Raw genomic sequence first — 27,915 nt, 5'->3', positions numbered from 1 at the left:
CCAAAGATAGTTTATTTTTGGAAAAGGGTTGGTGAATTCCCTTTATGGAATATTTACAGTCATTATAGTTGTTCACATTTGTCCCTGCAGGACATGTATAACAACTTAAACTCACATATTCTGGTAATGTTACAGATTAATGTTGTTGATATTTTTAAATTGTTTCTGATTATGCCTGCTTCTGACAGCAGTTGTCCATGAGTTTGTTGCTATGTCTCCATGATTGGTTGTGAGGTATGCTGACATTGCAGTCATAATCAAGCAAGTCATTTATTTATACTCCCAGACACATATCCCCAGAGAGGTACCATCAATGACTTTGGAAAGCCAAGCCTAAACCTTTCTAGCCAATGGCCTTTATGCAAGCTCCTGCTTACACTAGAGTGCTGTCTGACAACGTCTCAGAGCGCCCTCTGCCAGGAATGGTTAAATCAACACTGGCCCTTATTCCCATCCCCCACTCGGTGCCCAAGCTGCTAACTGAACGGAGTAGCAGGAACAAATACCGCAGGCTATGTTATTTTGTCTTAGATGTGCACAAGGTCTTACATAAAATTCATTTGACACATGCTATAGTGTATCTAATTTTCTGAATAAGGAAGCCAACAAAATCCTAGCCAAGTGTATACTTATTCTAGCTTTGGGATATGCCTTCTGTTTTATTAAAGTCTTATTCACAAACTGCTACAGACTGGTGTGAACAAATGCTGTTTAGGTTCTACTACAAGCACATGAGTCTGAAGCACTAAAAGACCACTGTCTCTTAGCCAGGGACCTGATCATCTTGTAGCTCATATAGGTTGCTGCTCACATTCAGACTTGAATAAGAGTTTGGGCAAGCAGCTGCCCCATCTTACACAAACACATTCAGGTTCAAGCCAAGTAAGTGTGCCATGTGTGGGGAGGGAGTGGGAGGAGGTGGAAATTGGAAAGGAAGGTTTAGGTTTAGGAAGTAGAAGGGGACTTTTAGAGTTTGGAGCAGGAGGAGAGTTTAGGTTTAGGGAGTGAATGGGAAATTAGGGGGGTTGCAGTCTTAGGTTTAGGAAAGGAGTTGGACATTTTAGGGTTAGGAAAGAGGAGTAGAGTTTTAAGGTTAGGGAGTGAGGGTGGGTTAAAAACTGGGTGGGGATTTTAGGTTTAGCGTTAGTTCTCTGGCAGGGTTGTACAATTTCCTAGGTTCAGGTATTGGGAGAGCTGAATAGTACAACTGAACTAGTGGAAATTCGAGCACTTGCCTTTTTAAGCAGGTTTCAGCGAGCAACTGTGTCACAAGGTACTAGCACACGAGCTCTTAAAGTAGTCCAGTAAATGTATTATTAACTTACCTTTGAAGGGGCATTTCTGCCTAAGTTTGTCAAGTCAGCTGCCTTCCATCTCACAGAGAACCACCCACTCCCATGCTCCTTGAGATTAAAACTATAAAATTATAGGCATGGCTTTCATGAGCCGATAATTTAAAATGTAATACCAGCACAAAGGCTCTGAGTTCCTTTTTGACCTGTGTTCTCTGACTTGCCATTCCTTAACACTCACTTGAGTCAACCTTCACCATCTATGGCCCAAAAACTTGGAATGTACTAGCACTCTGAGTTCTTATCCTACCCAACCTAAATAAACTAGATACATGTGAAGAAGCAAAACATCACTGTTAACCTAGAGTAGTATAAGTATTCAAGCCCAGTGGCAATAAATTAGTATTGCCCCATCTGAGCACATTCACACCCACTTAATGAAAGTGGTAACTACATCCTTATATCGTCATGAACTGCTGCGTTGAATATATTATTTTATGTTGTGGTTAACTGTAATTGTTGTGCCCCACAGAGTGTTGATTACCTTTTCACAAAGACATTGTGATCCAGTTCACTTACTAACTAGTTAATGTTGTTGTTGTTGTGTCTTTCAGCTTTTCCCGGTTAGGGGTCACCACAGCGGAACTCCGGTCCGCTAATGATTGGCAGTAGATTTTTACGTGCCGAGTTGCCGGCCCTGACGCACAACCTTCAACGAAGGTACCCCCATTCACGCATGTCTCCACACAGAAGACGCTGTAGCTGAGAATCGAACAGGACACCGTCTTACTGTGAGGCAACAACGCTACCGCAGCACCACCACTGCAGTTACTAACTAGTTAATAATTTAACTAAATTAAAAACATAATAATTGCATAAACAGTAGTACACTACAATAGCGGCACTGCTTGTTACAGCCAGGTGGCATTGATTGGGTTTGAATACTACTACTGGCATCAAATATGTCACAGTTTGATAGCTAAACTGACACCAATGTGAATAACAGATGAGATATAAATCCCACCATTACCAGTGATTTGAATCCTTAATTTTTGCCACTTAGCCATTCTTAAGTATTAACACACCTACTGCCCTTTTTCAGGCATAAAAATACACCATTTATTTAGTGTAAAAAAAAAAAAAAAAAAAAAAAGAAGTTAATTGCAGATGAAGTGGAGGGAGCTATAGATTTAATATGAATTCTGAGGATACCAGCAAGGCCCAGAGAAGCTGGCGATCTCAGAGTTGGTACATATACCAATGGTAGTGCAGTAGGGCTTGCTCCTTGCAAAAAGAACTTTAAAGCAGAAGAGCGATTTTTGAGATTTGCTCTTCTCCTGTATTTTCAGTCTTTTTGGCTTGTCAGCAGTCAGCATTTCAAGTGCAGATATTTCAAAAGAGAGTCGTTGTAATATGTTATCCTCCTGTCTTCACTACCTCTCCATCACCTTTGGATGTGCCCATCCTTTTCTTGTGCTCTTAACCACTGCCAGCTTATTGGTAAATAAGAGCATCTTGCTTTTCGTCTCTACTTGCCATTTGTCTTATATGTGCACTCTTCTCGGGTGGTAATTTCCTCCCTCTACCTTCCTGGAATTGTTCTTGTCCTTATTCTCCATATCATAAATGCCTCTCATTAATAATTTATAGTAATACCTTATTTGTCTTCATTTCTTTGCCATTTTTCTCCCACAGATCCTACTTCATATTCTTTCATCACCATTTTATTCTTCATCAAATTGCCTACGCCTGCCTGAATACTGTCTTCCAAGGTCTCTCCATTTTTTTTTGTTGAGTTCGTTTGGCTATCCTGCTAAGATGGCCCTCCTATTCTGTCTGCTTAGATCTTTCTCCTATTTTTCATCAATCCACTTTTTAACAACTATGCAGAACTTCCATCTGTTCTCCTTCTTCATTTCTGAAATATAATGCCACATATCCCACATCCCTTTCCAAATTTTCTTTGATCACCTTACTCCCTAAACATATAAGTTAAATTGTCTGAATTACACAGCAGCATAAGCCACACATTTCATTTCTTCTTTCTCTTGCAATCCTTTGGGGCATAAGAATCTACACTTTCTAGAAATTTATGGATGTTAGAGAGAGAAGTTACATTGGAGTTATATGACAGTGGAATCTAGATTTATATTCATGGATCACAGTTGGTCTTAGACATAATTAAAACACACTTGCAGGGCATTAATGGCTTAAAATGTGTGCATTTTTTTGTTTCCCTTCATCCTTACAAATATCTCTCGCACTTGAAGATATGTGAGACTAACAGTAACTGATAGTAAACAATAATTGCTTTGCACAGCACCCTCTGTAAAATTAGGCTTAACTGCTCTAAACTGATGTATACTTTGCCACACACACACACACACACACACACACACACACACACACACACACACACACACACACACACACACACACACACACACACAGTATTAAACCAAAAGAGCAGAGAAACAGCACAGGAATACTCAGAAGGATCAATAGTTCTCCTTCTGCCAAATAGCATAGCAGATAATACACTTGATTTTTGGTATCAGGAACATGAGAATAGTGTTGGTTCTACCCCCATAACAGGCACCTGAATTTATATTTAAATACTGACACTGCAGTGCAGCAAACGTGCATATGTGGGGGTGCTACACTCATGAGGAGTTGCCCTTCAGGTGAAACATTAAAAAGGGGTCATGTAACCCGAGGTGCTAGAAGTTCAGGTAGGTGTTAGTGATCTCATAGCATTCATCATAAGAAGAGAAGGGGAACCTCTGTCAGTATCTTGGACCAGTTTCTCTTAGTCATTAACACTGCTTCAGGTCTTTCCTGTAAAACAGCATGTGTTACTAGAGCATTGTAGCTCTCCTGCAAGAAGTATATGTTAAAAATATACAAATACATGACTATTTGGTATCCTCTGTCGTAGTCTATCTCTCATATTCACTTATAGTGCTGCTGGGAAATAAAAAGGTAGCTGTACATGCAGTAATAAAATGGATGTGAAAGTAGCTGGGACACTTTTCCTGATGGCTGTTTAGAAGGATAACTAACTACATAATGCCTTCATAGATGACGGGAATGTGTTCTGCATTAATAAAATGTTGTCTCTGCCACATCTTTAAGCAGAGATAGTGGGACCATTTCTCTGTAAATTTATTACTTCTGTTTTTTAACATGTGACAAATGTTACTTGTCAGGCCCCCTGCCCCACCGTTGACCTCCAATTCCCATGCTTTCCCTATAGGTAGATTTAATTCAGCCCTCCAGGATCCTGTCTAGAATTTCCCCAATTTCTGATTGCTCATATCCCATTCTTTATTCCCAAGTCTCAAGAGCTGTGCCAGCTTAAAATCTATATCGTACCCAGCAAGATGAGCTAAACCCCAAACTCCATAACATCTAGGGAGATAAACTTGCCACACTGATATCCTTCTGATTTCCCAAGGATGGCTTTATTAAGTTCATCTTGAACAGACCAGATTTTAACATGGCTTGCAGAGATACATATATTCTGTATTATATACAGAATGTGAGGCATTGTCATCACTTTTAAGGCTTGTATTCTACCTGAAATGGAACAAAAAACAGTTCATTTTTGGAAGAAGGATAGTCACTATCCTGTAATAAACTCTGTGATAATTTCTTCTAACATCATCTTAAAGGCAGTGCCAATATATAGCACCAGGCATTTGAGAAAAGGCACAGTTGCTATTCTTATATAATCCAGATAATTGTTGAGGTTACCTAACCTAGCTACTGAAGACCTGTCCATATTGCACTGCGGATCCAACACTTCCCCAAAAGAATGAAAAACTCTTTCTGGCAGATTGTTAGTGAGAAGAATGCAGTCATCTGCAAAAAGGTAGACTGTCCTTTCAAGTCCCTTCTCATGATACAACCTACTTAGGAGAAAAATGATCTTGCATGGCAATTCTTCCATAACCAACAGGAAGAGGTTGGGGGACAAAGATCAACCTTGTCTGGCACCCCTTAAAATTTGTCTGACTTCAAAAATGTGCACATTGAAGAGCATGCAAAAAGAGGGGTTCCTATAAAGTATTATTTATTTGTTTATTGACATTTGTTTACTGGGAAAGTCCACTGGGTCAGAAACCCATTTTCAGTGGAGGCCCGAGGAGAAAAGCTCCACAAACAATTTATACAAAGTACCAAGTTTAAGAAATAAACATGGAAGTAGCATATTACAATACATATAAATGTATAAAAATAATAAAGTTCAGTTGAAAAATTACACTAAAGCAAAAATGCATAGTAGTATATAACACAGAGAGTGGATGCCAACCAATATTGAATTCATTAAGATAGTTCACATACATTAAATTACACATACATTAATTAAGGAACAGGTTTAGTGAGGCTTACTGTTTGCATGGCAGGAGCAAGAGAGATTATTGAGGTAATTTTTTTTTAAAGCTGATCTGAAGGTTTTTAAACAGTCAGTTTGAGTTATGTGGGAGGGTAAAGCATTCCATAGTTCAGCAATGCTATGGTAATATAGACTTTGTTCAGCTCTTTTATTGAGTTTGGTAACATTTAAAAGCTAAGAAGTCCAAAACAGAAGAGGCTCACCACGACCACTTAAAACACAAAAAACTCTTTAATACTGCAGCAAAGTAAGCGCTTTCACGTTACAGGAACGCTTCTGCAGACTTTAATAACTGCCATATAAAATCAGGTGTTTTTAAATACCATTTGAAAAACACATCTACCAATCATATCAACAATCTAATTATCACAATTAAAAACACAGAACCAATGCTGGAACAATCACTAAAACTCTTAGATAGTATGTAATATAGAATAAATGTACAAATATATAATAAAAATACATATAAAAAAACATACAAAAATATAAATATACCAATGCATTCACCTATATCAGTTTATAATATTAATATATTTGAAAAAATTACTTAAAAAATTTTTCATATATTTTATATATATATATATATATATATATATATATATATATATATATATATATATATATATATATATATATATATATATATATATATATATATATATATACATTTAATGTATATAAGAACGAGCTGCCAAGAATGGCTTAAGTGTGACCCTCTCATTCAAACCATGCCCTCTAGAGCCCTGTAATCTTAAAATCCATTTGTTCTCCCTCTCTTCAGTATAATTTTTGATATCACCTAGCCTATTAGATTTCCTTACTAATTCTAGTATTGTGAACTTAAATTTATGAGATGTGCCTTTCTGTAATACATGGCTAGCTAAAGCATTGGACTCATTTTCTTTATTTATCGCATAGATGTATTCTCTGACGCGTTCCCTCAAACTTCTGTTGGTCTTGCCCACATAGAAGGATGAGCAGTTTTGACATACAGCAATATATATATAGCATCTCTCGATTTACAATCTGCATAGAAATTCATATGATAAACCTTATTAGTATCAGGATGAACAAAACTGTTATTGCCAGACATGAACTCAGATAGTGGGTGATAAACCAAGTTTTGCATATAGGAACATCAAGTCACTTAAGAGATTATTGTGCTATGAAAGTGAAAATAAAAAACTTGTTAGATCTACTAGAGAAGAAACCCTCCCATGTAGAAGTTGTAACCAGTGTATTTTCATGTCTGGCAATAACAGTGTATGCAAGACCAACAGAAGTTTGAGGGAATGCGTCAGAGAACACACAATACTAGAATTAGTAAGGAAATCTAATAGGCTAGGTGATATCAAAAATTATACTGAAGAGAGGGAGAACAAATGGATTTTAAGATTACAGGGCTCTAGAGGGCATGGTTTGAATGAGAGGGTCACACTTAAGCCATTCTTGGCAGCTCATTCTTATATACATTAAATGTATATATTTATATAGAAATTATATATATTTATAAAATATGTGAAAAATGTTTTAAGTAACCTTTTCAAATATATTAATATTATAAACTGATATAGGTGAATGCATTGGTATATTTATATTTTTGTATGTTTTTTTATATGTATTTTTATTATATATTTGTACATTTATTCTATATTACATACTATCTAAGAGTTTTAGTGATTGTTCCAGCATTGGTTCTGTGTTTTTAATTGTGATAATTAGATTGTTGATATGATTGGTAGATGTGTTTTTCAAATGGTATTTAAAAACACCTGATTTTATATGGCAGTTATTAAAGTCTGAAGAAGCGTTCCTGTAATGTGAAAGCGTTTACTTTGCTGCAGCATTAAAGAGTTTTTTTGTGTTTTAAGTGGTCATGGTGAGCCTCTTCTGTTTTGGACTTCTTACATTTTTTGGATCTGCAGAGGCTCTTTATTCAGCACTGCTTTGTTTGTATTCATAGTTACTTTATTGTCCTTGCGGCTCTGAGACATGGCTGAGAGAAGAATTAATGACTTAAATGGCACTAATGCTTCCATTAGTACCTTCCATGGAGTAATTGAGATGTCGGAGAATCCGTTGTTAAAATATACTAAGAGTGACTTAACAAGGGATGGTCTTTGTATCCTGGATACACATAGGAACATTGAAATTATTCAGTTAACCCCTAAATAAATTGGAGAATATCCTACAGAGATTGAGGGGTACTCAATGGCAGCGACAACATATGGAAGCTTGCCTATCTTTTAAGGTAATACCTAGAGGGTTAAGAGTGCTGAAGATGCCCACCTTCGGCACTACTTACCCAGAACTGCTTACTAAGTGGCAGAAATTAAACCTAGAAACAAGCTTTGCCTATATAAAATTATTAATAGAACAATACAAGGAAATAGAGTTGTCATGTATACAAGAAGTTATGTCAATAGAGAATGACCTGATGAACTTGGTGAGTGCAGCTGAGAAAGAACGACTCTCGGCTGATATATCGTCAAGGATTGCAATATTAGACAATAAGTTGCTATTGGATAAAAAGAAGAAGTTAGAAAGGGACTTAATCGACTTTCAGAAAGGCCAGGTGTTCTCTTGGCCGAGAGTCGAAAATAAGAACAATGTAAACAGTAATGCGAATGTATCAAAACCAAGTTTCACTCGTAGCAGCGCTAATACTGATGCTGCCATTTTAAGAACGTATCCAATAAATGTTAGATCTCAAGACTCACCTACTACAGATATGACATCATAAAGTAGACCCACGCAAGAAGGCACCGTACATTCAGATGCTGACAATGGAGTTCAGATCAATATGGGCTTGAGTACGTCGATTGAGACGGAAACATCAGCAACTGAGAATACAAAAAAAGATTTGGGGGCTAGAAGTAAGCAAGTTACTTCTGATATGAGATTCTCTGATGAAAAGGATTCTTTTTCCTTTCCTCTACCCATACGGAAGTCGTCTTTAACCAGCTGCTCTCCACAAGGTGTGACGAGGAAGTGGAAGATGGTCGAGGAGAAACACGAGTTTCAAAAAAAGGTACTGAAACCCGCAACGAGGAATTAGTTGTTAATATTTCAAGCTATAGATTAACTGAATACGAAAGGTCATTGTTGAACTGTGGCCTATCATTCATACCTTCAAAGACTGTTGATATAACTGATGCCATTCTAGATGTGAAACTGTTTATGAGACAGATTGGACTTAGTTTGATGTTTGGTAATACCATGACAGATAGAAAAGATGTTTTTGCTAAACCATCCACTTTTATGCCTCAAGGCCATCCTGTTCTGGAAGCTTTTGAAAAAGCTTGTGAAAGGGATTTATTTGAGCTTTATAAAGGTAACAACAAACCTCAGTTATATAATCTAACCTATGACGAATTTTAGAGTATTAAGAAGTTACAAGATAATTCCGAGATAGTTATTAAACAAGCTGATAAAGGGGGTGCCATCGTAATTCTAGATGCATCTGCTTACGATAGAAGAATGAGCACTATGTTGCAAGATGCAGAGACCTATTGTGTTCTGAATGCTATGGCCTTAAATGATTTGATAAGGAATGTGCATTCTGAACTTTATGATATGTTGGTATGTGGTATAATTGATGCTGATCTCTATAAGTTTTTATTGGTTGATCAACCTACCGTACCCATATTCAGGGGATTACCCAAAATACACAAAGGTTTAACAGATCCCCCTATGAGACCTATAGTTTCAGGTAGGGGCTGGTTGTTAGAACCAGCATCTATTTATGTTGAAAAAACAGTTTAAACCAATTGTAAACAGCACTGATATTATACTAAGAGACACAAAGGAATTTCTTGAGAGTTATGGTGGTTATTTAGCAACCCCAGAGGCTAACACTGGTATTGTGAATGAACTACTAGTAACCCTTGATATAGCTTCATTATTTACATCTATTCCGAACAGGATTGGAATGGAGTTTTTAAGATTGTTTTTAATTGAGAAAAACGTATCTAACAATTTGATTATTAAGATCTTAGCGCTCCTAGATTTGATACTAAGCAATAATGTATTCTTGTATAAAGAAAACTATTATCTCCAAACCAAAGGGGTGGTCATGGGCACCCCTTGTGCAAACTCCTATGCCAACCTAGTGCTGGCATATTGGGAGAATACATATATAATAAGAAATGAGCTCTATTACAAGAATATTAAATTCTATAAACGCTTTGTAGATGATGGTTTTCTTGTTTGGGCAAGCACTGAAGTTGAGTTAAATGATTTCATTCATTACATTAATGGAACAACAGCTTTTCTAAGTTTTGAATGCAAAAGCTCGGAACGTGCAATTGAGTTTTAGATGTACAGGTTTTGAAGAGTAGAGGTGACTTACACTCGAAAATATCTAGGAAGGCATGCTGGCGGAATAACATTCTACATCGTACCAGCATGCATCCTAAACACATTTTTTCTAATATTATCATAGGCCAGAGTCTAAGAGTATCCCGCCTCACTACAGATGAAGTGACACTTGGTTCTAAACAACAAATGTTAGCCGAAAACCTGAAATCAAGAGGCTATAGTACACATGAAGTGGAAAATGTTTTTCATGTCAATGATTTAAATAGGAATAGTAAAGGGAACCCTTATTTGGGAAATGCTGAAGAGATAGTAAATAATAATAATGGACAGATACAAAAATTTAAGAGATTAACTATTCCATACTCAAATCAGAACCCAAGATTTAAAGAAGTGATAAGCAAGAATTGGAACATTTTAACAATAGATGAAAGAATAACTCAGATAGTGGGTGATAAACCAAGTTTTGCATATAGGAACACCAAGTCACTTAAGAGATAATTGTGCTATGAAAGTGAAAATAAAAAACTTGTTAGATCTACTAGAGAAGAAACCCTCCCATGTAGAAGTTGTAACCAGTGTATTTTCATGTCTGGCAATAACAGTTTTGTTCATCCTGATACTAATAAGGTTTATCATATGAATTTCTATGCAGATTGTAAATCGAGAGATGCTATATATATATTGCTATATGTCAAAAATGCTCATCCTTCTATGTGGGCAAGACCAACAGAAGTTTGAGGGAACGCGTCAGAGAATACATCTATGCGATAAATAAAGAAAATGAGTCCAATGCTTTAGCTAGCCATGTATTACAGAAAGGCACATCTCATAAATTTAAGTTCACAATACTAGAATTAGTAAGGAAATCTAATAGGCTAGGTGATATCAAAAATTATACTGAAGAGAGGGAGAACAAATGGATTTTAAGATTACAGGGCTCTAGAGGGCATGGTTTGAATGAGAGGGTCACACTTAAGCCATTCTTGGCAGCTTGTTCTTATATACATTAAATGTATATATATATATATATATATATATATATATATATATATATATATATATATATATATATATATATATATATATAAATTATATATATATATATATATATATATATATATATATATATAAAATATATGAAAAATTTTTTAAGTAATTTTTTCAAATATATTAATATTATAAACTGATATAGGTGAATGCATTGGTATATTTATATTTTTGTATGTTTTTATATGTATTTTTATTATATATTTGTACATTTATTCTATATTACATACTATCTAAGAGTTTTAGTGATTGTTCCAGCATTGGTTCTGTGTTTTTAATTGTGATAATTAGATTGTTGATATGATTGGTAGATGTGTTTTTCAAATGGTATTTAAAAACACCTGATTTTATATAGCAGTTATTAAAGTCTGAAGAAGCGTTCCTGTAAAGTGAAAGCACTTACTTTGCTGCAGTATTAGAGGTTTTTGTGTTTTAAGTGGTCGTGGTGAGCCTCTTCTGTTTTGGACTTCTTACATTTTTTGGATCTGTGGAGGCTCTTTATTCAGCGCTGCTTTGTTTGTATTCATAATAATATTTAAAAGCTGTTTGCTGGAGGATCTAAGAGCTCGGGTTGGAATATAAGTTTGTAGGATGGAGTGGAATGCTGGGCATAACTGACGTAGTGGGAAAAATCAAGCCAGTTCAATTCTGAAATTGCTTAGCAATGATGTGTGTGGTTAGGCTTGCCTGAGGCAAATTTGGCTATTTTGTAATAGCAGGATTGGAGTTTATTACTGAGGGATGAGTGAAGGTTGGTGAAAATGGCACTTCCTTATAGAAGAGAAGGGATAAGTAAGGTACTGGTCAGTTTTGTTCTGGTGTGGTTGTCTTGGGGCAGTTTATGACGATAAAGTTTACCTAGTTTAAAGTGCGTTTTCTTTATTGTAGTAAGAATATGTGGTTCAAAGGTGAGTTTATTATCTAGTGAAAAGATTTTGAAATCAGTAGCTGGTGGTTTTGTTGAGAAAAGTAAGAGTTTGTTTTTTGGGGGGTTTAACAATAGTTGCACATTATTTAGCTAGGTTTCTATAGTTGTAAATGCATTTTGTGTGGCTGTATGGAGGTCTGAAAAGTTCTTGGAGGTTGATGTAATGGTAGAATCATCAGCGTATTGGATAAGTCTACCTTGTTGGGAAGCTTTGTGAAGATCGTTGATGAATATATTAAAGAGCAGGAGCCCTAGAATGGATCCTTGTGGGACTCATATTATTTACTTGATACTCTGATTGTTCATTTTGCCATTTGACAGATTGTTCCCTATTATTTAAGTAGGAGGAGAACCAAGTAAGAGAACTGGGGAAGCAACCTAGCTTTGATAGTTGGTTAAGCAATTTGATATGAGACACTGTATTTGAAAGCCTTTAATAGATTCAGTAAGATTACTGAAGTGGGGAGGCCAGCATCAATGGCTTTATTTACAGTATTAGTGAAAGAGAGAAGGACTGTGATAGTGCTTTGTGCAGGATGAAAACCATGTTGGGTGGGGGCAAGTAGGTAATTTTCAGAGAGATATGGAAGTAGTTAGTCTGAACACATTTTTCTAGGATTTTTGATAAAGGAGAGAGTATAGAGATAGGCTGATAGTTGGAGAGGTCATGGGAATTTTCACCCTTGTATAATGGACTTATAATAGATTTTCTCCACAATTGGGGGACATAACATTCAGAAATGGAGCGATTTATGAGGGTGCTAACTGGATATGCAATTGCTTCTGCTGCAAGTTGTAAATATTCAGGAGGTAGATTATCAGTGGAAAGAGAGCAGGGTTTTAGTTTGGTTAAGAGTTTGAGTGTAAGAGAGGTAGGTACTGGTTGAATTTTAAAGGAAGGGGTTGTATGAGTATTGCTAGAAGGGTTTGATGAAGGGAAGGTGGTGTTGTCAAGTAAGGAGCTATTTGTGTCCTGTAATAAATAATAAAATAGTCTCACTCAGTTCATGAAACCATCCTCAAAACCTCGGTTTTGAAGAACTTGAAATAAGAAACCCCAATCCACTGTGTCAGAAGTCTTGGTAATGTCCAAAAGGACTATTCCAGGCTTCTGGAACTTATGCTCCTGCCTCCATAAAATAATGACAACTCTCAATAATTACCAGAGACTATTCTCTGCTTATGAAGCCATTTTGTCTGTATTGGATCAATTTTGGTAAAACCTTATCAACCCTAGATACAAAAATCTTCATATCTAAGTTGATCAAGGAAATGGGTCATAAGTCTTTATTCTCTAGGAATCTGGTCTTTGCTTTTCTGAATCACTCTAATCATGGCTTTTTTACACCCAGAGTTGCTTATGTGGACACATTTTAGGAAGTTAAATGTACTTGCCATTTCCATCCACATTTTGTGCCGCCCCGCCCCCACACTTCTATAGCTCAAGTAAGAAACCACCTAAACCTGAGGCCTTATGTGTTTTCAGGGTAGCTGCAGCTGACTTAATCTCCCTGTAAGAAACTGGTTTGTCTAGCATTACTACTTTAATTGGGAGATACGGGCTGGTCTGAGAATATAAATTCAAATCAGGAATCTGAGCAGATTTGCACACATCCATGTAATTGTTTTTAAATTCTTCTTTTATTTCACAGTCTCCCTTAACAGTAGCCACAGACAGGTCCTTGAGATGAAGTAATGAGGGTCCACTTTCCATTGATGACCATGATATACATGTAGGGTCCCCTCTCTCTCTCTTGAATCACCAAAAATGCCTACAGATGATTAACTTAGTTTTTTGCCTTTAATACCTCTAGCGTGTGGACCTGTGTGTGTCTCACTGGACTTCATATACCTTAGGCCATGGTTCCTATATCAATGCTCTCTGTAGAATAGCATAGAGATATACAACCTCTTCCTTTTGTTTTATTTTATGTAGCCCCTCAAATTCTTATAGGTCCCCTCTTAGGTCCACCTTACAACCTTCCTACCTAATGTTGGTTTGGACCCCCCCCAGTTCCTATTGTTATTGTTATCCTATTCCTATTGTCCCATTTGTAGCGAGCCCATTTTCATCTCTTTGACCCCAACACCTCAGAACTAAAATGTTTAGCTTTAAGTGGAGCATGATCAGACAAGGTTATTGCACGAACTATAGAGTGTCTAATCCTGGTGCATAAGTATCTCAGGACAAAAAGCAAATTAATTCTACTACCCAGCTTCTACAAATTCCATGGGAAAGTGGGTGATATGTCATTTAGATGAGGTGCCTATCACACATGCACCCACCCGTTCCTCTGTATCCATGCCGTAACAACAGCTTGGCCTTTCTTCTAATATTCATCTTTTTGGTATGCTATATCTTTATTCACATCCAAGACTAGATTAAAGGCCCCCACTAATAAGCTATATTATCCTTTTCTAAGATTTCCTGGCATGAATGGAGAAATACATTAAAGAAGACCTTATCATCATCAGATGGGGCATACAGATTACCAATGACCCAATATTCGGCATTGATTCATCCTTGCCAAATAATCCATCTACCATAACCAACACCTCATCTGTAGTCACCTTCATGGACTTATGAAAAATAAGCAAGACCCTCCTTTCTTCCCACATCCTAGCTTATTGTCTGTGCATACTTACATAATCCATGCTCCTGAATTTATGTGAGTCCTTAACCTTAACTTTAATTGGTCTTCTGTAGACAGACTACATATGGGTGTCCCCTCCTAATTCTCTGTATAATTCTATCTCTACAAATGAGATGGATATTATTTCCCATATTCCATGAGAACAAGTTGATAGAATCTGTTAAAGTTTTTTTCCGCAGAAGATTATAATACCTTGTAACTAGATCAACCTTAGTGTGATAATCCCCTTCATCCTTCTCCTTTTCCAGGATGAGACCCTGGACTAGGACCAATGAAAATTTCTTGGGGGGGGGGGCAACCACCACTGACACCCAGTTAGCTAAACCTGATGGCCATTCAAGTCCACAAGATAGAATCTACAAAAGTGAGAGAACCACCCCCCTCCCTTAAGGCAACATTAAGGCAGTAACAATGCATATAAAAAAAACATATCACCAGGATGCAAGCAATGTTCAGTAGGAAAAAATATATATATATAAATATAAAAGGAATTCTTATCCCCAACTTTTATAATCAAAGGAAAAGACAATTATAGTCAACACTTACCACTTTTCTCAGAATGGTGTCTCCAAAGAGGAAAAGTTGCATTACACAATCTGAGTACTCAAAAAAGAATTGTACATTAGTAATTAGAAAATATGCCAACATAGCCTCCCCCCTTATCCTACTGTATGCAGGTGTGCATGCCATTTAGGGTAGCATGCCATAAAAAAGGGGAAATTCATAATTTGGATAGTATCTTGCAGCAAAAATCCAAAATCAAGATTATCTTAACAGTCTCCCCTTTCAGTTACAAAGGGCTATAGATAAAAAGACAAACGTAACTGCTACTAAGATTAAGTTAAGAGAAATAAAAGGAAAAACACCTGGTTTGACGTTAAGGCTACATAAAGAAATAGCCACATCATGCATACACTGTTATATCCAAATAAACCTTGCAGGTGGTATGCATATTGTCCATGGGGTCTTAACCCTCCATAGGCTGCCAATTATGCAAAAGAAATTCAGCCATCATCCAGACTTTTATCAAGCTTTTTACCCCTTTCTTAGACCAACAATGTTCATCCTCAAAGTCTGATAAGCAAGAGATTTCCAACCAAGTCTCTCCATCTTTAGAACTGGAGATATAATAAAGTCCAGTGATCTGAGGTGGGAGTTTTGTTCCTAAGTGTGACCAGTCTTGAAATCCCTCTATGGAAGGCTTGTTCTGGCTCACCAGGCCATGGGTGCTCCTCTTGCCCTTTTCCCTTCTATGTTGGGGTGCATTATCAAAGGAGGGTGACTTCTGAGCATGTAGACCAAGTGGGGAGGAAACTGCTGAAGGTTCCAGTGGCAGTACCTCAGTGGAAGAAAAACAATGATCCGTGTGGGCTGTTTTGTACATCTCTGGGTTGGAACTACTTTTTTCTTTATCCTGCCAAATAATTTAAATGGAAAGGAAGAACACAGTCTTTCTCATGTCGCCTCTTCTATTCCATTTCTTTATCTGCCCATGATCCCTTTTCTGCTACAAATTCCCATCCATCCATTTGTTCTTTGACACTGTTTAAGAAACTGGCAGCCTCCTCTAGGCCATGCAACCTAGTTCTGGAGCTTTCACATTTTACAATGAGCAAAGCAGGGTATATTGCTGCAACCCATAGTGCTGATTAGTAAGTTCTTGAGAATAATGTAACAGTGCCTTTTTTATCCCGAATAAAAGATGTGAGTAACTTGTAATAAACTCCAGAGAATATCTGGCACAAGGTACTCCTTTGTGGATGTGGGTATTCTTAAAAAGCTAATCTTTGGTTCTGGCCAGCTGTAGCGCAGTCATGTCATGTTTGGTAGTGCCACCTGTTTTTTAAGTGGTTCAGATCTGTGAACCCTCTTAGTTGTGGGTTTAAGTGTAAGTGCATTGGTATAGTTAACTATTTTGGCACCCAGTGCCATTCCCTGATCTGGCACCCCCTCAACTAGCCCTAGCAGTGCCTCTGGTAAGTGAATTACGTCTGTTATCAGCCATTTGAAGAAGGGATGGATATCCCTGTCCAGTATACTTTCAGGCACACCTTTTACTCACAGGTTATCATGCCTCAATTTATTCTCCATATCTTTGATCTTTTTAATCTGAGATCATGTATCTTTTCTAAGTTAGATGATTTCTCATTTGATGGACTTCACATTTTCTTGTAGAGATGCAAGGGACTGTTTAATAGCTACTAGCTCTGTATAAAACTGTTCAATCTTTATTTGTTGCCATGTCACGAGTGAATGATAGGCATCTACCTCAGACACTACATGGGTCATCCGCTCAAACAGGCTAAACAATTTCTCATCCTCATGAGGCCTTTTTGAACCATTCTACAATGATTCCTACAACTGGGAACTTTTGTTTGTGTTTGCCATAATACAAATGACAAAATAACCCAAACAGCTACAGTACTCTGACAAAATCAAGCCTCAATCTTTCACTACTCTAACCACACCCACCTCCAGCTTGTTTCTTCTATTGATTATATCTTCTGTTTTTATTTATTTGTTTTGTTAGAGAGATATATTTTATAAGTGCATTAAAACTTTTGAGGAGTGGATTATGTTCTGCCAAGAGCACAATCAGGCACTCAGGTTTTAGCCTTAGAATGTACCTGGGTGTCTTTTTATTAGGATAAAACCCACACAACCTACACATCATCATAAGTTAATGTAAGCATACATTTATCCTAATCATAGAACCCAGATAAATCTGCTAACTGTACAAATATATATACATTACAATACACACACACACACACACATATATATATATATATATATATATATATATATATATATATATATATATATATATATATATGGGTCTACCTGTTATTATTGAAAACCCACTTCACCAAACTTCTAAAAACTGGGATGAATTTGCTGAACACTTACCTGCAGGAACTCTCGGATCGCTGGGATTTTACTCTGGAAATGTAAACACTTGGCCACCATGTTGAACTTTGCCCTTTTCCCCACTGTAGTGTGATCCTGGAGTTGGTATATTTAGTTGGGGGGGTGTGGGAGGCAAAGCCCGCTACTTGAGTGAGTTTGATTTGCTTTGGTTTGGTTATTTAGTCATGGTGGCTAAGTAGTTACTTTCTTGGAGTAAAATTCCTGTGATCTGAGAGTTCGGGCAAGTAAGTGTTTGTTAGAGTTGTCCCAATTTTTATAAGTTCGGTGAAGTTGGTTTTTGATAATAACAGGTAAACCCATAAATATATATATATATATATATATATATATATATATATATATATATATATACTCACACACACACACACACATACACATATGTAGTTGTATATACATACATGCACACAACACACACACACACACACACACACACACACACACATATATATATATATATATATATATATATATATATATATATTGTTTAATAACCAGATGGGTGGGCTGCTACAAGACCCTTTTCAGCAACTATCTGGGCCACAGATCAAGGCCTGGCAGCAGACCTAATAAGGAGCATAAAACATATGGAAAGATGAATGCAGTGATTATATGATTATACAGTGTGTACTTATGTGTATGTTTGTGTGTGTGTGTGTGTGTGTGTGTGTGTGTGTGTGTGTGTGTGTGTGTGTGTGGGTATCTGTATGTATATGAAAAAAGAAATGTGGTTTATAAGAGTTCAGCCAGCAGTGAGCAAAATTTACCCTTAAATTGTTGCTTTGCTGTTCTTTTCACAGTATTCCCTTATGAACATGTCTATAAGAAAAATGTAGCCAAGCCAGGGTTCATAGGTTCATAGGTAGGTACTAGGCTATCTGCCCAAAGGTCTAAGTAAGTCTAGCCAACAAGGTTCCCTGGCTTACGCCACCCAAGAAAGTTAATTTCCTGTGCCCCTGTCGAGCAGAGCCACAGAAGTGATCCCCAGGGTGTATTTCCTATTTCCCTTCCACTCATCAAGATTTTTCTTGAAGAGTACTAATGAGGAACTTTGCTTGACATAAATGGGTAGCTTGTTCCAGAGTATTGAAAGTCTCTGGGACAGGAATCTATCCCCTCCAGCATGTCCTGTTTATTTTGGCGACAAGGTTTAGGTCCCTAGAGCATGTAGCTCGGCGGGATTGGAATTTCTTTAGGTGTAGCATGTCCAACAGCTTTGGGTTTAACATAGCTTTATATGTTAGGCAGAGATCTCCTCGGAGTAGGCGATATGCTACAGAGTAAAGCTGGAGTTTTTTGAGATGGTCAGTGTAGGGCATCTGTTTAAGGCCAGTAATCCTGTTTGTGAGGTACTTCTGTGGCCTTTCCAGCTGCTGCAGATGTCTTGTGAGGTACAGTCCAAAAGGGGCATTGTACTCTATAATGGGTCTAATGAGTGCCAATTAGAGGGGAACAATGACTTCTTTTTTCCTGGATGAGAACACTTTTGTGATGAGGTGTGCAACATAGAAGGATTTCCTGACTACTGTGGCAATGTGATTATCAAAGGAGAGACTACTGTCCACCTGAGTCCCAATGTCTCTTATCACACATTTGGCAATAAGTGGACTGCTGTTTGTGTGCTAGTTCATGGGTACAGAGTTTTTACCAAAGGGGATGACAATGCACTTTTTGGTATTGAGCTTGAGGCCATGCCTCTGACACCAGGCATCTGTCTAAATGAGGATGTCCACATCATTTGGGGACTCAACTATGGCTTCTATTTTGCAGTCATCTGTGAACTTCATTAGCCAGAGGTCTTCTGTGTCAGCCTGTACTTCAGAGAAGTAGATACCAAACAGGAGAGGTCCCAGGACTGAACCCTGTTGTACTCCACTTGTCACTGGTTTGAAGTCAGCCTTAGAGTCTGCAACTTTTACAGTGTGGGTTTTGTCAGTGAGCCAGTTGGCAACCCATCTTGTGACATAGGGATTTATACCTAGTTTAGTGAGTTTAGCTATAATTATAGAATGGGTATGGTGTCAAAAGCCTTGGCGAGGTCAAGATAGGCTGTGTGAACCACCTTACCCTCACCTATGGCTTTGGTGACTGTCTCAAAGAAGTTGATCAGGTTCAGAAGGCATGATCTGCCTTTCACAAACCTGAACTGGGTGGGGTCCAGAGTTTGGAGGTTACCAATTTCTTCATTTATGAGTTCCATGAAGATACATTCTATGGCCTTGCAGACCAGGCTCATCAGGCTAATAGAGCAATAGTTCCCAGGATCAGTGGTGGCTCCCCCTTTGTTGAGTGGGATAACTGTTGCTGTGTGCCACTCAGTGGGCACAAAGCCTGATGTGAGACTATGATTGAACATGGTGCTTAGGTGGGGAGCCAGTTCATTCTGAAGTTCATATAAAACTCAGCTAGGGATGTTGTCTGATCCCATGGATGCTGTGTTTTTGGTTTTAGAGAGTGCAGCTTTTACCTGCATAGATGTGATTACAGGGAGTCTGCATTCTTCCTGTATAGATATGGGCCCTTTAGGGGGTGAGAGGGGGGTAAAGTTAGCACTGAACCTATCTGCCAGGATGCTGGCAATATCAGTTGGTTCTGTCATTTTTTTGCCATTGTGCTGTAACTCAGAGCAGATCTGAGTGTTGCCATTCAGATTCTTGACATGGCTATAGTAATGCTTTGTGGTTGTCCTTAGAATCAGTGGTGATTTCATTTTTGTAACTAGCTTTGGAGGATTTTATGAAGGATCTCAGCTTCTTACTTAGACTGACCAGGGAGCTCCTCCACTCATGGGATTTTACTCTCTTTTGCAACAGTTTCGTCCTTCTGTTGTAGTTTGTTTATGACAGGGGACTGCCAGATTGGCTTCCTTTTTTTGGAGGACAGCGTCTTGGTTCTGTTTGGGATAGCATGATCCATGCACTCATGTAAGTGCTTATAGAGTGCATTTGTGTAGGATTCAGCAATCATAACTGTATTGTCCATCTGCATGGGTGTCATGAAGTTCACCACTTCTGTCTTGAAGCATGAAGTTGGCTTTGGAGACATTTTTTACCATGGTTTCCTTAATAGTGGGTGGGGACAGGATGCAGATATCTAGGGTGATTAGCATATGGTCAGATCTGACCAATGAGGAGTTGACTTCAGGTGTGGAACACCGGTCACTCATGTTGGTAATGACTAGGTCTAAGATATTGTTGCTCCTGGTGGTGGTGTGGATAAGGTGATCCATGGCATTGGAATTTATGAATTCCAAAAAGCGTTGAGCAAAGGAGTTGATACATGAGTAGTTTTTCAAGTTAATGGTGGGGTAGTTGAAATTGCCCATTATTAGGGTGTTTGGTTGAATCCTAATATTTTCCAGTATATTAAGAAAAGAGGAGTGGGAGTCCTGGAGCATGGTGGGGGATCTGTAGCAAGCTACAGTTTGGATTGCAATTTTGCCCAGAGTTAGTTGCACTTGGATAACCTCGGATGCATCATGCTGCTCAACTAGCCTGGAGGTGTGGATATCCTTAATGAATATGGACAGACCTCCGCCTTTGGTGTTCTGGTCTAGGTTAGATGGCCGAAAAGTGTGATATGAGTTCTAGCCTGGTAACGCAGGTCTGCTGTCTATAGCCTTGAACCAGTTCTCAGTAACTGCACAGATATCGATGTTCTCCATTTTAAGGAGTGCCTCGAGTGAGTGCATTTTGAGATTTAGACTTCTAGCATTGAGTAGCATTACCCTCAGTTTTTGCTTGACTATTCCTGTTATGGTGTTGAATTTACCATTTGAACCTTGCCTAAAAAAGGCACTATAGGGGCGGCAAGAGCCTTAGCCAGTATCCAGAATCCCAGGGGTGACAGGTGCAGGCAATCTCTGGCAAAGCATCGTGGTCTGTTGACCGTGTCGTCCCAGGCAGACAGATACTGGATCCCCTTAGAATGACACTAGAAGCTTAGCCAATTGTTGAAGGCAATCATTTTGTCCTTGTACTGTGGTATTATTCTGGGTGATGGCAGGATGCTACTCAGGGCTAGGGTCATACCTGCCTGGGCTAAAAGTTCGGAGAGCTCTTCCATGTCTCTTTTCATGTAGTCCAGGGAGGCACATCTCAGGTCATTCACACCAACATGGACAATGACAGAGTCATATTTGTACTTGTTGTGGAGTGACCTGAGTGCGTGGCTTATGTGGAGGATCCTGGCACCTGATAGGCAGCTGACAGTAACCTTCTCCTTGTTTAGCCTGGTGAGTGGGACATCAGTGTGCCTAACTATAGAGTCACCTATGACTAGTGTGTTGGGTACGTTGTTTTGCCTTATGGGCTGTGGTTTATTGGCACACTGAGTCTGTGGGCTATGTGTCATTTGGGTTGTGTTTGGGGGTGGAGGTTGCTTCCCTTTCTGCTTTGGTGGTCTCTGTTGCTTGAGCAGATTATTATTGAGAGCCTCTACAAATGTTTTTGTGTTTCTATGTGTGGATTTGATGGTAGGTTTAGTGGGACTATGTGATGATTGTGGTGTGGTACAAGTGTTTACCTACTCCTCTTGACTGTCACATTCAGTCTTGGTTGGAAAGAGCTTTACCTCCAGTTTGGCTAGATAAGTGCAACTCTCACAGGTTGTGGTATTGGGCGGTAGGAGGAGAAGGTTGTCTGTGTACATGAGGCAATTGCTACATTGCCCTAAGATGCCCAGATTTATCAGATAGACAGGAGAGAACTCTGGGTGCTGACCCCTGGATGTGTCTGAATAAAAAATACTTTCCTCTAGACAAGTGAGGAAAGTTAGTATAAGAGCTGTTTTTCTCTAAGCAAGTGAGGAAAGTAAGTACAAAAAATGTTTTCCTGTAGGTAAAGAGGAATGTTGAGTGCTGTAGTAATTTGTAGCTTATGTAGTGCTAACGACAAGTTCTGAACAAGTGCTGAGCACTAGTAAGCAACTTCAAGTGCTAAAACTAAGAATCTGTACCTGTATCTTGTGGTAGATAGGCTACCTAGTGCTTACCACTCCCAATGATAAGCTAGAAGGCTTCCCTCCAACACAGAACGACTTGGGGGACTCTGATGCTTACAAGCAGTCCTGGATACAGCAAATCTGTATCTAGACTAGACTAGTAATAGAAAATGTGGGAAACAAGTGCAAACATTGGCTTTTCAACCAGAAAGTTGAAAGAGATGGAAAAACTGCCCAAACAGCCAATAAACTACAATTTCTGCATCAGAAACCACTCTTGTGGTAGATAGGCTACCTAGTGCTTACCACTCTCACTGAGAAGCTAGAAGGCTTCCCTCCAACACAGAAAGGCTTAGGGGCTCAGAAGCTTGCAAACAGTCCTGGATACAGCAAATATGTATCTGGACTAGTCTAGTTACAGGAAAGATGGGAAACAAGTGTAAATGTGGGCTTTTAAACCAGTAAGTTGAAAGAGATGGAAAAACTGCCAAACAGCCAATAAACTACAATTTCTTGGCCAGAAACCACTCTTGTGGTAGATAGGCTACCTAGTGCTCACTACTCTCACTGATAAGCTAGAAGGCTTCCCTCCAACACAGAAAGGCTTGGGGGGCTCAGAAGCTTACAAACAGTCCTGGATACAGCAAATCTGTATCTGGACTAGACTAGTTACAGGAAAGGTGGGAAACAAGTGCAAACACAAGCTTTTAAATTAGAAAGTTGAAAGAGATGGAAAAACTGCCCATACGCCCAATAAACTACAATTTCTGGGCCAGAAACCACTCTTGTGGTAGATAGGCTACCTAGTGCTTACCACTCCCACTGATAAGCTAGAAGGCTTCCCTCCAACACAGAAAGGCTTTGGGGGCTCAGAAGCTTACAAACAGTCCTGGTTACAGCAGTTTTTTTTGGAAAGTGGGAAGGGAGAAAGGAGAAACAGAAGATAATTCAAAATTACGGACCTAAGTGGCTTGCCCTTCACAAACATTCTCTCTGTATTAGGTAGAATGAACTAGTGGCACTAGACTGGAATAGAGCTGGGATAGAGCTGAACAGATGGGACTGATAGGAGTGTCTGAAGTCAAAGTATGATCTCACTGTACTTGGTTGAGTGAGCAAATGAGATAGACCCAAGAGGAGTGTTCAAACACAAATTTACAGGAGGGATAGGCAATTCCAATACCACCAAGATTAATACCAGAACAAGAAGGGTGGGAAACTAACTGCAGCGACAGAGACCACATTATTCTATGAAACAATTAAATAGAAAAATAAATAACTACAGAGAGACACAGACCATAATAGTCAATGAAACAATTAAATAGATAAAAAAATAAAATGCAGTACAATCTTTAACATTGCAAGTTTGTACTTAACTCAGCTAATAATGCAGTTGATTGTAGGTATGTAGCAGAAGCCAAACAACTCAGATATTGAGCAGTAATACATTCAAAGATATGTGAGTAACACTTATAAATACAGAGAAACCCTCTAGGCTAAGAGTTTAACACTGAATATCAATGAAGTGAAACACAATAGCCCCCACTAACTGCAGAGACAGAGAGAGAGACCACAGTATTCTATGAAACAATTAAATAGAAAAATAAATAACTACAGAGAGGCACAGACCACAATATTCAATGAAACAATTAAAAAGATAAAAAAAATGCAGTCCAATCTTTAACACTGCAAGTTTGTACTTAAATCAGCTAGTAATGCAGTTGATTGTGGGTATGTAGCAGAAGCCAAACAACTCCGATATTGAGCAGTTTTCACTGTATGATATCTTAAACCTCCCGAAATAGAGTTCCACAGAATATATGCAAATGACCCCTTAAGGACATCAAGTGTTTCAGCTATATGGCTTCTGAATATGTATAACTTTTTACTTTTTTTTCTTAAGTCTTTGTGGATACATTCAGGTCAATAAAGTCAAACCCAACTAGCTGTGGATATGCATATTTCGTTCTTCTTATGACCTCATCAGCACAGCATATGTGGCTTGTTTGGCTGTACCTAAGAAACACAAGGTCTGTACACCCAGCTGATGTCCATAACCATGAAGGTGTTTGCAAAATATCTTAACTAACATCCAAACCAAAGAGTAAAAAGGTCACACAGAACAAACCAATTAGTAAAAAATGATAAGAAAACATAGGGATCCCCACCAAACTGCCTTCATTCCTTTCTTCCTTCCATATGATATGTTTAATTCCATCTATATCCCTAGATCCAAGCTACTTTCACATCCTTTTTTTGCTGCATTTGCAGCTACTTTTTAATCTCCCAGCAGCACTGTGTGTGAATATTATACAGAGATAGACTACGGCAGAGGATACCAAACAGTCATGTGTTTGCATGTTTTTAATATAAACATGTTGCAGGGTGCTCCAGTGTTGTACTAACACATGCCATTTGTCAGGAAAGACCTGAAGCATTGTTAATAATGACCAAGAGAAATTGGTCCAGGATACTGACAGAGGTTCCTCTTCTCTTCTTATGATGAATTCTATGAGGCCACTAACATCTGCCTGAACTTTTAGCAACTCAGGTTTATATGACTTCTGTTTAATGTTGTACCTGAAGGGCAACTCCTCAGAAATGTAGTACCCCTGCGTATGCACATGTTTGCTGCACTGCAGTGTTAGTATTTAAATATAAATACAGATGCCCATTGTGGGGATAGAACCAATAAAATTCTCATGCTCCTGGTACAAAAATCAAGCATGTTATTTGCTGTGCTATTTGGAGAATGAGAATTAGAGTATCCTTCTGACTATTCCTGCGCTGCTTCTCTGCTCTTTTGGTTTAATACTGTGTGTGTGCGTGTGTGTGTGTGTGTGTGTGTGTGTGTGTGTGTGTGTGTGTGTGTGTGTGTGTGTGTGTGTGAATACAGTAGTACATTAAGGGAGGTGAGGTATTAGGTGGAAAAAACAAAAAATCATATGGTATGGCAATAATATGCAACACTAATTTACAGCTATCCCAATCTACTTATAGTCCTCAGCTATTAAAACAGGTGAGAGTCATGTATCCTCACTTAAACTTAATAACTAAAAGACATTATGCATCATTACTATCTACATACCCCCACGTGACAACATAGGTACTTCAGTGGAAATCCTCTGATGAGCTTCATCAAATATCAAAGAAGAAACTGTAATACTAGGGGACTTCAAATAGAAAAAAAAACTATTGTTAATAACTCAGACAATAATATAATCAATTTATGTGGCTTCCCTCAACTCATTCGCACTGCTACTAGATACAGTAAAACCAGAACTAAAAGCTCCAGCATTGACAGATTACTCACGTATTCCTCAAACAATATTTTCACTTCTGGCTCCCCCTGATACCCCAAGCAATCACCTCCTTGCATTTAGAATTAAGCAGCTAAACTCCCTCTTGAAACACTGCCACTATAGTATATAAACTCATATCTTTCTATAAAGTCACTGTCCTGGCCAGTACACTTTGGCATGTGCCTGACACAGCATTTGCAACAACTGGAGTGGCAACAGAGGTTCCTCAGTAAAAGAATACAGGGTGAAAATAACATGTCCTATGTGGACCACCTCAAAGCTCTGTCCCTGTACTTGGTCTCCTACAGAACACAGAGGAGTGAATTATGCATAGCTTACAAAGCATTCTCCAATCCAGCCCTGATAGATCTGCTAAACATTTGCAAAACAAACAGCACTAGAATTACCATAATTCCTCTTCTGTGACATAAACAAAACATGTTGTTGGGACAGTTATGTGTTTCAGAGATTACCCCTTCTCTGGAACAGACTTCCCATTCATGTGAAGCAGAGTTCTTTCCTAAACCTATTCAAATGCAGTTTGGAACAATGGATGGAAAAATGTAAATTCATCCCTAACTTATCTACTGTGTCCCTATGGATAGGGGCAGCTTGCATATGCCCTAAGGCAGAGTCATGTACCAAAGCTATTCTACTCCTTGGGCATTGATAATTGGTAAAATTGGAGCAGGAATGGCTAGACTTAAAAAGACTATAGGGCTGCTTGTCTAGTAACGTCCTTTGATCTTCTGATTAAGATACATTAAGTGGAACTCATTTTATACTTTCCCTTTAGATGACACTTTCAGATCTATTTATTTATTATCTTTTGTTTACTGGGAAAGTCCGACTGGGTACAAGTGCCATTTTGCAGTGGAAGCCTGAGGAGAAAAGCTCCACTTTAATGGAGGTTTTCTTTTTATCCTAAATGAACATGCCCCATTAAGAAACAAGAGTTAAAGTAAACCCTGCACCATGGTTAACTATAAAATGACAAAAAGGATAATGAAAGAAAGAGATAGAACTTGGAATACTTGGAAACAAACTAAAATTCAGTCTAGCCTCCAAATCTATAACAGAAACAAACTAAAATTCAGTCTAGCCTCCAAATCTATAACCAGCTACTAAAGACAGCAAAACATTGCCAAAGTTGACAAAAAACATACTATATAAACTTCCAATACTCTAAGCAAAACAACCCCAAACTTTTCTGGCCCTTCATCAGCCAAGTTATACATCCTGGCCACACTACTGAAACAATCCCTTCTGCTAAATACGCTAATGACAGCACTGTCAGACAATTCAGTACACATTTTATTAATGCAATAACTTCGCTCTTAAACAGCTATACCATCTGTAATATTCCACCCTCTCCAGAGACAACAAATAATTCCTTCATATTTGATTTTGAACCTATCCACACATTCACCATGGTTGGTGGGAGGTTGGCATAATGGTTAAGGTGTTTACCTTACAGACACAAGGTGTAGGGTTTTATTTTTCACACAGGGTAATTTGCTAAGCTTAAAAAGGCCTACAAGGGCAGTTAGCCTAGTGCTAATCTATGAACCTATGAACTATCAGGAAATAACTTTTCAAACTGAAGCCAATGGCACTTCTCCCAGACAATGTTTCGAGTAGAGTATATTAAACTTGCCACAAACACCCTAGCTTACCCAATCTCAAACCAGAACTAAAAGCTCCAGCATTGACAGATTACTCACGTATTCCTCAAACAATATTTTCACTTCTGGCTCCCCCTGATACCCTAAGCAATCACCTCCTTGCATTTAGAATTAAGCAGCTAAACTCCCTCTTGAAACACTGCCACTATAGTATATAAACTCATATCTTTCTATAAAGTCACTGTCCTGGCCAGTACACTTTGGCATGTGCCTGACACGGCATTTGCAACAACTGGAGTGGCAACAGAGGTTCCTCAGTAAAAGAATACAGGGTGAAAATAACATGTCCTATGTGGACCACCTCAAAGCTCTGTCCCTGTACTTGGTCTCCTACAGAACACAGAGGAGTGAATTATGCATAGCTTACAAAGCATTCTCCAATCCAGCCCTGATAGATCTGCTAAACATTTGCAAAACAA

At 38.4% G+C, this 27,915-nt stretch overlaps 1 protein-coding gene across 1 annotated transcript in view; it reads left to right on the top strand.

The window, feature by feature from the left end:
• The window catches only part of LOC122795996, a 928,531-nt gene that overhangs the window by 551,094 nt on the left and 349,522 nt on the right, over positions 1 to 27,915 (top strand). Inside the window, exons 5-6 of the mRNA XM_044064748.1 lie at positions 8,609 to 9,025; positions 10,136 to 10,320. Coding sequence (XP_043920683.1) covers positions 8,609 to 9,025; positions 10,136 to 10,320 — 602 coding nt within the window. The remainder of the gene's footprint in view (positions 1 to 8,608; positions 9,026 to 10,135; positions 10,321 to 27,915) is intronic.

This window comes from Protopterus annectens, chromosome 1.part0 (genome assembly GCF_019279795.1).
Source record: "Protopterus annectens isolate FY-2018-M chromosome 1.part0, PAN1.0, whole genome shotgun sequence".
Taxonomy (NCBI): Eukaryota; Metazoa; Chordata; order Ceratodontiformes; family Protopteridae; genus Protopterus; species Protopterus annectens.
The sequence above is the reverse complement of the archived record's forward strand: the minus strand, read 5'-3'. Positions and strand labels throughout refer to the sequence as shown.